Source organism: Acipenser ruthenus, chromosome 25 (genome assembly GCF_902713425.1).
Source record: "Acipenser ruthenus chromosome 25, fAciRut3.2 maternal haplotype, whole genome shotgun sequence".
Lineage (NCBI taxonomy): Eukaryota > Metazoa > Chordata > Actinopteri > Acipenseriformes > Acipenseridae > Acipenser > Acipenser ruthenus.
The window spans coordinates 16372960-16385758 of record NC_081213.1 but is presented as its reverse complement, the minus strand read 5'-3'; the positions used below and the strand labels follow the sequence as shown (position 1 = coordinate 16385758).

General features: G+C 40.7%; 1 protein-coding gene across 2 annotated transcripts in view; it reads left to right on the top strand.

Moving 5' to 3' along the window:
- Positions 1-12799, top strand: part of LOC131701484 (monoglyceride lipase-like) — a 79442-nt gene that overhangs the window by 31695 nt on the left and 34948 nt on the right. The window contains exons 5-8 of one of the 2 annotated variants that reach the window (XR_009308820.1): positions 327-437; positions 1277-1366; positions 7873-8088; positions 9957-10840. Coding sequence is in view for 1 of the 2 variants with exons in the window: in XM_058999423.1 (XP_058855406.1) it covers positions 327-437; positions 1277-1366; positions 7873-8088; positions 9957-10109 (570 nt within the window). In the remaining variant the exon portion in view is untranslated. Of the gene's footprint in view, positions 1-326; positions 438-1276; positions 1367-7872; positions 8089-9956; positions 12617-12799 lie in introns of those variants that run through there. The other variant, XM_058999423.1, reaches the window with a different exon arrangement.

Below are 12799 nucleotides of genomic sequence, written 5' to 3'. Positions count from 1 at the left end.
CAAAATGAAAATTCATGTTTGCTGAAAAACAGACTTTTTTTCAAAACCACACATTTGAGCCAAAGAGTGAATGGATATGCACGACATTGAAGATTCATGGATTTATTTTGTTAGCGACAATCATTAAAATGTTGAAGGAAGCACAACACTGTTTGAAACCATGACTTGCAAACAGAGATTTGTTTTAGTGTAGTACTAGATCTAGGAGCTGGTATTTTCAACATGGGTTTGGATAACAGCCTTATTAAGCATGAAAACTATGTTCAAAGCTACATGCACTGCTATAAATAAAATAAGATCTAATTCTGGTACCTTGTCCATTACAGGGAGGAGCCATCTCCATCCTGACAGCATGTGAGAGACCGAGTGAGTTTGCTGGCCTGGTGTTGATCGCGCCGATGATCACCATGAATCCAGAATCAGCGACCCCTTTTAAGGTAACTACAAAGCATTGTTGTGAGAGCCAGTAAACAGCCTTGCATCTACAGTTTACTAGGTCAGATTTTAAAGTACCTTAAACTAGTGCTAGCAGAAATATTCCAGTAAATCTTACCTAATATATGTGGTCATCATTTTGTAGGTCTGGATTTTCGTATATGGGAAATGCACATTCTGGCAAATGTAATGGTCATTTATTTGAAGCTGTTATTGAAGAACACATATTAAACGTTCCTTGAAGAATGCTACACTTCCTGTCAACTTTGTGAGGTCACGTGAATGAACTACAGTAAGCTGACACTAAAAACACGTCAGTCGTAGGAAAAGCAGGGATTGGTACTCAAAGGAGGGTCAATGCGTCTAGCTTCTGGGGGTTTGAGTTATTTTAAAGAAAATAAAAGCCAAGCTTTAAAAAGGTTTCAGTTTTCTCTGTTTTAATGTGATCCTGAGTAGTTTTCTTTGTAATGCTGTATGTACCCATGTATGTAACCTACTGTCTTTAGCTTCAGTTATATGTGTCATTAGAGCTGTCCGTTATCTTGAATTTCACACTTGTGTTCATCATAAAAGAAATGGAGAAATGGTTTCTTCCCTATGGCTGATAACTAACATGCTTTCCTTCCTCTTATAACCCCCACGTTGTCAGTCAAGCACTTAAGCTCATTCTAGAAAGTGATGGCTTTCTTATGTCTTTTTACTGCTTACATCTCATGTGTGCGCCATTCTAATATACTAAGTTATTGGGTGCTATATGGTATCTATAACATTGCTCCTGCATGATTTTTAAATGCCTTTGTGGATTTGTATAACAAGTTTTCCATGGGTCTTATCTTTTTAGGTGTTCCTTGCCAAGTTTCTGAATCATTTGCTACCAAGCCTGAGCTTGGGGAACATAGACTCCAAATGGATCTCACGAGATGAGAAAGAGGTAACTTCTGCTTTTATCTGTTTTATTGCAGAAGATGCTGGTAGTTATTGATGAGATTCAGTGGCCTCAAAAAGAAGGCTTTGTATTCCTCTACAGGTAGCATGAGATAAGAGTGTGTATAGCCAGCTTTATGATAAGAGGAGATATTCTAGACTTAACATTGTTTGTTTCTAGATAATTCATCCACAACCAAACACCCACAAGGTACACAACAGAAGTGGAAAGAAACAGAGCAACACATGCTTTTATGTTTTACAATAAGTAATTATCATTTATTAGTTATATACTGTAAAAAGCGTATTGTCTAAATGTATGGCTTTTCTTTAGTACAACTTCATTCCTAGATACTGTATCAGAGTTTGCATTTATTATCTAAATACAGTCAACAGATTAGAAAAATCAATATACTGGATTGTTAGTGCCATTAAAGTCAGTTTCCATTTTCAAATAGCAGTCATACCAATGGGCTGAATTGTCAATAGCACATCAGTTTTAACATCTTCAACGTTATGAACTTTCACTTGCCAGTCAGAGAGCCCCATTTTGGGGACAAGGCCTCCTTGTTATTGACTGCTTCTTCATTTAAAACCCAACAGAGAACACCCTTGTTGGTACTATGGCTCAGGCCTATCGACAGTCAATGAGCAATGCCCTCCAGCCAAGGTTATATTTATAGCTTGAAATATATGTTTGATATAGTCTGAACCTCCTTATGCAATGTTCATTTACATTTAAAAGCATATACTGGTAAATGTTTAATAAAAATCCTCACAGACAGTATTCAAATACAGTGGTGTATATGTCATTATACTGGATATGATGACACTTATTGAACAAAAATCAATGTAAAATATTCACAGTAAAAGTGCATTACATGTTTGGTACATACAGTATTAATGTTTTAAACCTTGTAAACCTCTAAGTACAGTGTTTACAAAAACATAAAAATGGCCTTTAATTCCACTAAAATGTCAGTTTACTGACATTCAAATCCAAATGTTGATTTGCAGATTGTCTAATCTCGCATTTTTCTCCAGGCTTATTAACAGAATTATAACCCCCAATTAAAACAGTATGTTGCACATGTGCAAAAAAATAAAGAATTCAAAAACGGTACTGGATTCCAAGTCCTGACCGGACATGATCACCCCTCGAACAGGCAGCAAACAGGATGATAAGACAAACCAAGCAGCCAGGTGAAGACACACTTCAGCTTACTGTGTGTTTCATTTGCATTGTAGGAAGTGAACAAAAAAAAACATTTATTAGCATAGCCCTTTACAGAACTGATCATGCTTGTTATTACAATGAATGCATTTAAATAAGCTTCGACTAACCAAACAGGAGCACCAGACAGACTTACAGACCTTGCTAATTCAGTAATGACAGGTGGAAGGGCGTAGCGGAATGTACCATTTAGAATGGTAATGACAGGTGGACAGAAATAGACCTGGAACAGTGTGCTTTCAGACTACAGCGGTCAACAGTCAGGCAGATGTTTATGTTTCAGCAACTTCAATAGCATCGAGGGAGATGATAATACAGGGTGGTTCGTAAGTCATTTTATCAGTTCATGGACAAACTAGAAAACCTGGCAGATACCAACAGAGAACAGGAACGGGTGCCAGATTGTGTGATAAAAAATAATTGCAACAGTATAAAACTAGCAAGTAACAACTTATCCAAGGGTTACATAGAAGTCATGTACTGTATCTTTATTGTGCACCAGCAAGAGCTCTCCCACGCATGAGCCAGACATGTCGACATGTCTCCCACAGCCTGACAGTTCATTGCAAATCGGAATGTTCTGAAGAAACAGATTAGAGTAGTTCGGTTTATTAGTATTGTTGTGCAACTTTTGAATGTGCATGGGAGGAAAATTTATGGAACTATTTTTTACCTTTTAATAATTACCTTGGAAAGTTATGGGTGCAGTACAGTAGTGTATATGTGTAATTTTAAAATATGTAAGTTAATATATTCAGATAAATACTGTATAACTGTCCCAGTTCTGCGCTTTGGAAATCTGGTCAGGCTATTCCCATGGGTATAATATGCATGCCACAATTTATCATGGTTTGACTTGTTTTGTTAATATGCTTTTCCATACCTCTTTGAGCTTTACAATGCTTTATTATTATTATTATTATTATTATTATTATTATTATTATTATTATTATTATTATTATTATTTATTTCTTAGCAGACGCCCTTATCCAAGACGTCTTACAATCGTAAGCAAATACATTTCAAGTGTTACAGTACAAGTAATACAATAAGAGCAAGATAAATACAATGACTTTGGTTCAAGTAAGTACAAGTGTGACAAAATACAATTCAATAATACAGCAGATAACAGTGACAGTGATAGTTACATCAAGATATGATTAACTACAAAATGCTACAGATTAAACACCTGGCAGATTACAGTACTCTGAAGTACAGGATTAAATGCAGTAAAATAGGGGGCAGATAAGAGCAAATAAAGCGCATTTAAGGAAGGGTGATAGTGTCCCAGGGGAAAAACAGAGGAGTTCTACAGGTGCTGTCTGAAGAGGTGAGTCTTAAGGAGGTGCCGGAATGTGGTCAGGGACTGGGCGGTCCTGACATCTGTAGGTAGGTCATTCCACCACTGCGGAGCGAGGGTGGAGAAGGAGCGGGCTCTGGAGGCAGGGTAGCGTAGAGGAGGTAGAGCCAGTCTTCTAGTGCAGGCGGAGCGGAGAGGTCGAGTGGGGGTGTAGGGAGAGATGAGGGTCTGGAGGTAGCTGGGTGCAGTCTGGTCAAGGCATCTATAGGCTAGTACAAGAGTCTTGAACTGGATGCGAGCGGTGATCGGTAGCCAGTGAAGTGAGCGGAGTAGTGGAGTTGCGTGGGAGAAGCGAGGCAGAGAGAACACCAGGCGGGCAGCGGAGTTCTGGATGAGCTGGAGCGGACGGGTGGCAGACGCAGGGAGGCCAGCCAGAAGGGAGTTGCAGTAGTCTAGGCGGGAGAGTACCAAGGCCTGGACCAGGAGCTGGGTGGCGTAGTTGGTGAGGAAGGGTCGGATTCTTCGGATGTTGCTCAGGAAGAATCGGCAAGTGCGTGCCAGAGTGGAGATGTGCTGGGAATAAGAGAGGCAGGGGTCCAGGGTGACTCCGAGGTTCTTAGCGGAGGAAGAGGGAGAGAGTGTGGTAGATTCCAGAGGAACAGAGATAGAGAGATCAGAGGAGGGGGAGGAGGAGGGAAAGAAAAGGGGGTCAGATTTAGAGAGGTTGAGTTTGAGGTGATGCGAGTGCATCCAGGAGGAAATAGCAGACAGACAGGTAGAGATACGGGAGGAGATGGTGGAGTCAGAGGTGGGGAAGGAGAGGAAAATCTGAGCATCATCAGCATAGAAATGGTATGAGAAACCATAGGATGCGATGAGGGGGCCCAGGGAGCGGGTGTAGAGAGAGAACAGGAGAGGACCCAAGACTGACCCTTGGGGGACTCCAGTTAAGAGAGGGTGAGGTGTGGAGGTTGCTCCACGCCAGGTTACCTGGTAAGTGCGGTTGGAGAGGTAGGAGGAGAACCAGGCCAGAGCAGTGCCAGAGATCCCCAGGTCAGCAAGAGATGATAGTAGAATAGAGTGATCAACAGTGTCAAAGGCAGCAGAGAGGTCGAGGAGAATTAGGACAGAGGAGAGAGAGGCAGCTCGGGCACACTTAAGTGAGTTGGTGACAGACAGGAGGGCGGTTTCAGTGGAGTGAGCAGAGCGGAAGCCAGATTGGAGAGGGTCGAGCAGAGAGTGGTTGGACAGGAAAGCAGAGAGCTGGTGGTAAACAGTCCGCTCGAGGGTTTTGGAGAGGAAGGGTAGGAGGGAGACAGGACGGTAGCTCTGGAGGGAGGTGGGGTCGAGGGTAGGTTTTTTGAGGAGGGGAGTGATAGAGGGTTTTTTGAAGGCAGAGGGAAAGAGACCAGAAAGTAGAGAGGTGTTGAGAAGGGAGGAGATGAAGGGAAGTAGAGCAGGAGCAGCAGCTTGAAAGAGGTGAGTGGGGAGGGGGTCCAGGGCACACGTGGTGGGTTTGTGACCCTGGAGCAGGGAGGAGAGGTCAGAGTCTGAGAGGGGCAAGAAGGTGGAGAAGGATAGTGAGTTAGTAGGGGATGCAGTGGGTGTAGCGGTTGGAGCAGGAGGGGGTGCGGGGGAGGGAAAGGTGTTAAAGAGTTTGCGGATATCTGAGATTTTAGAAGAGAAGAAGGAGGCAAAGTCATCAGGGGAGATAGAGGAGGGGGGAAGGTTTAGGAGGAAGGAGAAGGTAGGGAATAGTTTACGTAGGTTGTTAGTGGAGGCTTGGATTACAGATTGGAAATAAGTACATTTAGCAGAGGAGAGAGTAGAGGAGAAGGAGGAGAGAAGAGTGCGGTAAAGGTCTAGGGCAGCAGGGAGTTTGGTTCTCTTCCATTTCTTTTCAGCAGATCGCAGTGTGATTCTTGCCGAGCGGAGTGCAGAGGAGAGCCAGGGATGGGGAGGGGAGGGGCGAGCAGGTCGGGAGGTGAGGGGACAGAGGGAGTCGAGGGAGAAGGTGAGGGAGGAGAAGAGGGTGGAGGTAGCAGAGTCTACGGAGAGTTGTGAAAAGGAGTCGATAGGAGGGAGGTGAGAGAGCAGTGGAGGCAAGGACAGAGGAGGAGAGAGAGCGGAGGTTACGACAAGAGGTGACAGTGGGGGTAGGAGGAGCAGGGAGAGGGGGGAGAGACAGAGAAAAATAGATGAAATAGTGATCAGAGAGGTCAAGGGGGTGACAGAGAGGGTGGAGGGGCAGCAGGCCCTGGAGAAGGTGAGGTCCAGTTGACGGCCAGCTTTGTGGGTAGGAGGGGATGGAGAGAGACAGAAGTCGAAGGAGTGAAGGAGAGGGAGGAATCCAATGCTTTTACTAAGAACAATAGGTTTGCATCTCAGTGTTATTTATTATACCTTTTAATACATGAATAGCAGTGTGTATATCTGGATAGATTTTGTGCAGCACACTGAATATTTAAGGCAGTTTCCTAGTCAGTCTGTTTCTTTCTCCATGTATTTCTTTCATTTCTCTTTTCTGTATCGCTTTAATTGTGTATAATTTCATCATGCAACCGATCATTTATTTCCTGTCAGCTATTCCTCTTTGTATGTGGGTGTGTGGGGGGGTTGTAGATCATTGTCATTCTTTCATTTAGTCGATCGTTGATCAATGTCACAGAGTCCTCTCAAGATCAAATGCTGGGTGACAATATTGTCATGTCTGAAATAGCAATGTTCATATTCTGTTGCTTAGTGTAATAGATTATCTGATTGAATGTTGTGAGAGGAAACGAATCGTTCATCTCTGGAAGGCACGGCATGTGCGAAATACAGTAACATTATGCAGAAACAAATACCCTCAAGCGACCTGGTTTTCATTTTTCCATATTGTGTGTTTAATACTCATGAGAGATGAAGGACAGTGGCATTTTATTCACCAGACATCACTGCCTCTATTAATAACTGCAAGAAGGATGCTCTCCATCTCTACAGTGAATTCTCCAAGGGCAGGAGAAGCCTTCAGCGTTGAGCACTGAGCAGCAGACAAGGAGTCTGACTCACCTTGGCCTGCTTGTGCTGGGCAGTGTAGAACAATGCGCCAGGACATGTAATATAGTCTGAAGCTGTTTCTTATCATCCCCCACGTCACAGACTCCTCCATGTACAGATTCTTCCATTACTCGGTATTAACATTATTGAGCATTCGTTGTTGAGAGTATGAGATTCAGGGGATATAGGGAGTGTCTATCTGTAGATACATCAGTCCTTTTTGTATGTCACACCTATTTGCCTGCTTATATCTAGAGAATCGTTTATCCAGTTGTCATGAAACCTGAAAGTTATTGAGAGTATCTGATTCTGTGGACCTGGGGCGTGTCTGTCTGTCTTTTCGTCCATCTGTCTGTCTTGCATTCTTGTTGGACGATCGCTTATGAAACTTGGTAATTCTTTTTGTATACTCTTCTGTAAAGACTGTTGCTGTAGGTCACAGTCATCAGCTGTTTCATTCTGGGTTGCTGTTCACATCACATGATGGCAATTTTCAGCCTTTTCTGATTTCATCTATAGAGACATTTTTACAAAAACTGTACCAGGGAAGAGTGCATTCAGACTTTTAGCTCATTCCTGTGTTTTTTTTTTTTTTTTCGTTGCTGTTTCTATATTCAGTAAATTCGATTTTGACAGTCTGTCCCGAGTGGCTCACCTGGTAAAGTCACAAGTTTGTGGTGTGCAGAGTGAGTCTTACAGTCAGCCAAGCACAGGTTTGGGTCTTGGCTTTGCAAATTTGCAGTGTTGCATTAGCTCTGTTACTATTGCTGGTTAGGGAGGCCAAATCGTCCCTACTGGCCAGTTGTAATTTGGCGATAAAATTTCAGATTCAGGTATAGATCTATTCACCAGCCATGCGTTTCTCCATGTCTCTGAAGTACAGTGATTTCACTTCAGGTACACAGTAAGAAAAGTGTAATCTTCAAATGTCTCTTTGCAGGTGGAAGCGTATGATAGCGATGAGCTGAACTACCACGGAGGGATGCGCATCTCCTTTGGGATGCAGTTAATGAGAGCTGCCGCCAAGATCGAGAAAGCCCTGCCTGACATCTCCTGGCCTTTCCTGCTGCTCCACGGAAACGCAGACAAACTCTGTGATATCAGCGGCTCCCAGCTGATGTACGAAAAAACACAGAGTCAGGACAAAGCACTGAAGGTAAAAGGAAAAAGCCTGTTCTCTATAGGATAACTGATCAAGCAGGCTTCACCCTCAGATCTTGGTGGACATCATCCCGGTATAACTCCTGCACATGGTCCTTTTCAATACAGCTAGCTTATTGCTTGTGCATACTGGTTGAATTATCTTAGACGTCTCGTGTTCCCCTAGCAGTCACCACTTAAGACATAACATTATCTCATATCGGTCCTTGATAAAACAAAAGTTAATAAGCATGCTGTGCCTTGCATAGAAACGAAGGGTGCAGGGGCTACTTCAGGCTGACCTCCGTGTCAGTATGTTAGAATGAAATCCCAGTCAGTCAGCTGTGGCTCTGGGTAGGATCATGAGTTAATTATTTAGAGGCACGGCTTGACTGGAGAACTATGCGCAGCAGGAATGATACAGAATGATCGTTCCTATTTTACCAGAACACCCACCCATTGAGATCTGCAATTAAACTGTAACAGAAAAGTGAAATAAACCCTTACAATTGCACCTAGATGCAGTTGGACCTAGAAGTTCTAACAGTTAGTGTTCTAAGAACCCTGTAGTGTTGATGTGCTATAAGACCCTTATATAGCTTTTATAGACACATTTGCTGGTGGTTTTGCAGTTTCCTAAACAGATAAACTACTGCATATAGAACAAAGGAGACTCAGTCTATTCAGCAGTCAATGCAGTGTTACTGCGTATTATTGCTGTTCTGTCATTGGAAAGTGTTCTGTGTTTGCAACAACTGGATCACTTGAGCTGAGAGCCTCTACACTTCAAAAAGCCACACAGCATTAAGTACAATGCTTAAAGCACACGATGCATGAATGACCTAAATGTGCTTTTACTCACATTTGCATAGTGTTGCTAAGGTAATCTGAAATCACAAGCAACCATGGTAGGTGAATACCCGTGTTGTGTAGTCTGTAACCAGACAGGTTAAAGGTTTAAATAGATATTACACAGTTTGAGAATATTCCCAGAGGGGATCCACACAAAATATGCCTCTTTAAAATGTAAATGAAGTATCAAAGAGACGCAGGCATGGATTTCATTGACTGCAGCAAACCACCTTAAGATATATTTTGCATGATTCTGTCAATGAGTCTGCCATCTACTGGCAGAGATGAGAATTGCAGCCCCTTGCTAGTAGGAAACAAACCAGATGTTCCTTATTTGTCATCCGTTAATCCATTTAACTTGCATTACTCTTTTTCAATTGTAATGTCAGCTACAGTTATACACACACCGTTGGCTGGCACTATCAAACTCCCACAGTGAGCATGAACAGTATTTCTATTCTCCAAACCCGCATCAGTAGCTCATGAAAGCACAATGTATAAAACGTACTGATATCGCCTATAAAAGATTTACATGCACTATATTCAAGGCACTTTATTTTTATTTTGTTATGTATATCAAATATCCTGGGTCTGTCAGTGTTTTATAAAGGAAAAGATGTACCCATTTCCAGGTAAATAACGGGGGTAAGTATAACAAAGCTTTAATACTGTATGAATACCAACAGCTGTCTGAATAGCTCTCTTTCCTAAAGCTGGTGAAGTTAACCTCTATCAGTACCATAGTAAACTGGCAGCCACGCATTACACTAAAACACCTTCAAAGTGCTAAAAAGACTGAAACACTTTACTCTGGTTACAGTCTGACTCTCCAGGGTACTCCCTTTGGAACTGTGGTAACCAGAATCGAACACACAATTCAAAGTGCGGCCTCATCAGTGCTTTGTACAGCCTCATGATAAAGTACTGCCCCCACACTGCTTTCTGTGATGTGTGTGAGTGCTGCCCATTTCGCAGCGTCAGTGATGCGTTAACACACTGTGGGTCTAGCGCGTGTGTGTTTGTGTATTGCAGGTGTATGACGGCGCTTACCACGCTCTGCACCATGAACTCCCCGACACGGCCAGCTCCGTTCTCCAAGAGCTCAGCAGCTGGATTCTCCAGAGACTGCCAGAAGGAAACCCAGTCCAATCCAAAGCACAAGCAGATGTTGCTTTTTCAGCATGAAGGATTTCTTTGCATTCACGTTACTGTTATATATTGAAACTGGCAGCTATTCACACCACTCAGCAAGCCCCTTGTATATAGTTTTTCATATAGAGTGGATTTACTAATACACGTGGTGTCAGTCTGACTGGGACATGGCATGGCTTTGTGTTTGGAAAGGATGGTGATGGGAACTCGCAAGATAGCATGTTCAGACTGGATCAAGTGTGTGTTAACTAGTTTTAAGCCTTTTCTGTTATAAATGTGGGAAGTTGTTTTAGCCATGGAAACATAGCCTTTATGGTACTGTCTTGCTAAACACACAAGGTGATGAGGTTAAAAATGTTCGCAGTGAAAATTAGACACAAGTATACATCTGAGTGACCTTGAGGTATCTCAGTGGCCAGTCTAATATGTGAAGGTCAGTGCAATGACTTTGATTATGCACTACATACAACAGCAACTCAATGTTCTGAGAGCAAACTTTATACCGGTAATTGTATGAAGACATTGATGGTCTAAATGTTTGTCAAAAGAGTAACAAGTACATCTAAAATATAATAATAAACTAAATTATACTTTTTGTTTAGAGATAAATGCAGGAAACAACATTGTTTTATCCATAGTTATACATGGCTGGTTTCACAGCCCCTGATTAGCATTAATCTTGGACTCCCTTACAAAAGTTTCCCATAGCAAAAGCATAGTGAAAGCATGGCAAAGTATAGGTAAGCATTGTAACGATTAGTGAGGTATGGTAAAGCATGGTAAATGCTGAGTGTAACCCTGGGAAAAGCATGGGAACTGCAAAATACTGTGCAAAAATACTGTGAAACTTTTATAAGGACTACCTTACCTGAGATAACATTAGGTAGTCCAAGATTAGTGCTAAAAAACCAGCTCATATTGTATATTTACATGTTCATTAAATATTTCATACATCACATTATTTTTATATAAAGTTATCAACTCAATTGGTTTCCAACACAGTGCTTGTTTCATATTGTTTCTTATTGACTGTTTTTTCATCTGTGTATTACATGCTTGTCTGTAAATAATGTTGCTTATTAAGTTGTGTGTCTTTACTTAAATACATGTATTTCTGATGTCTTGGAAAAACATATGTAACGTAACACTGTTTATAAACTCTATGGCATTTTACAAATATGTATTTAAAAAATATAATAACAATATACTTGATCTTATACAAGCAATATTAATGGTCTCACTCGAGTACTTACTCTACCGTCCAAAACACAAGGCTGGCAAGGTCCCAGTTCATGCTCCATATCTTCATTATAATGAGAACGACTGTGTTCATAAAGCAGCAGTGAAGGTAGTGTATAGCAAGCCACTTCATTGCTTCTTGAATACAGTCCAAAAGTTACAGTACTGTTCCTCTTAAGGCAGCATTTGAATGAAGTCTCTTTGAAAAGCCTTGCCTCTTGCTGGGAATTAATATCAGCATGATTTTATAAATGTGTACTATACTATTTGTTTATTTAGCTTGCATATAATATCATTATATCAGCAGAATTACTGTTCTCTGGTTTGCATGCAACTCCAAAAAGGATGTGTGGAAGTTCTTTTTTATTATGTGGATCAGTAACTAGGACGTTTAGATAAAGCATTGATGGCACAGTCTGCAACTGATTTAAGTTAGGTATCTGAGTGCTATACAACAAAATGATACATTAGTCACAACGTAAAAATGCCTGTATGAAAATATATATATATATATATATATATAATTTATATATTAATATTGACTGTCAGTCCATGAAATGCCTGTATATGTATGTACCTGCCAAGAATGAAATGTATGTTAATATAAAAGGATATTAATGTTTGTTTATATGAATATATGTATTTATTCAACACATAGTTTTAACACATTTTAAAGGTTGTTTGTAGAAAGTCTATACATGTTAAATTTTAAAAGATGTCCTTGCGTTATCATTCACTACCTATGAATCTATATATATATATATATATATATATATATATATATATATATATATATATATATATATATAATGTGTGTGTATGTGTGAGATAATCCACTGTTTGAGTGCCATTAGGTACAATCAGTGTTGCATTATTTGAACAGTGATTCACCACGTTTGAGTTGTTTTATTTAGTTACTGTCATTGCCGAGTGTCATTGTTATCCCACCTCTTAGCAATTAAACCACGTTAGTATAAACAATTTAATTGATTTTCAGATAAGAAAGTGAGCAATTGACAACTGCTGACGAAAATGAACCAATGAGCTCATCAAAGAATTAGGTCATACATATATAGTATTTTTCATTTGTTTTGGTTTGATTTATATAATAGCAACGCACTGTTATGTATATATTGTAACTGAGTTTATGTGGAAAATAAAACCTATAAACTAATAAGGAGTCTTGGCAGTCATTTCCTTTAGCTGCAATACCTAGTGTGTTAATAGAGGAAGATAATAATGGAACTCGAGGGAGTTCCATCATTACCGAGGAACATGTCACAGCAATGCCATTATCACTGTTATACTACACTTTTTTTATTTCTTTAGTTATTTATTAATGTATCTCTGTTTAAAATAGTCATTGCAGTCCACTGAGAGTTTTCTGAGAGCAGGGCTCAAGCGTCTCTGGGAAGCATTTCACCAGTAAGCAATGCTTTTAGAACAGGTGTCGTTATAATTAGTGTCATCTCAGACAAGGTTTA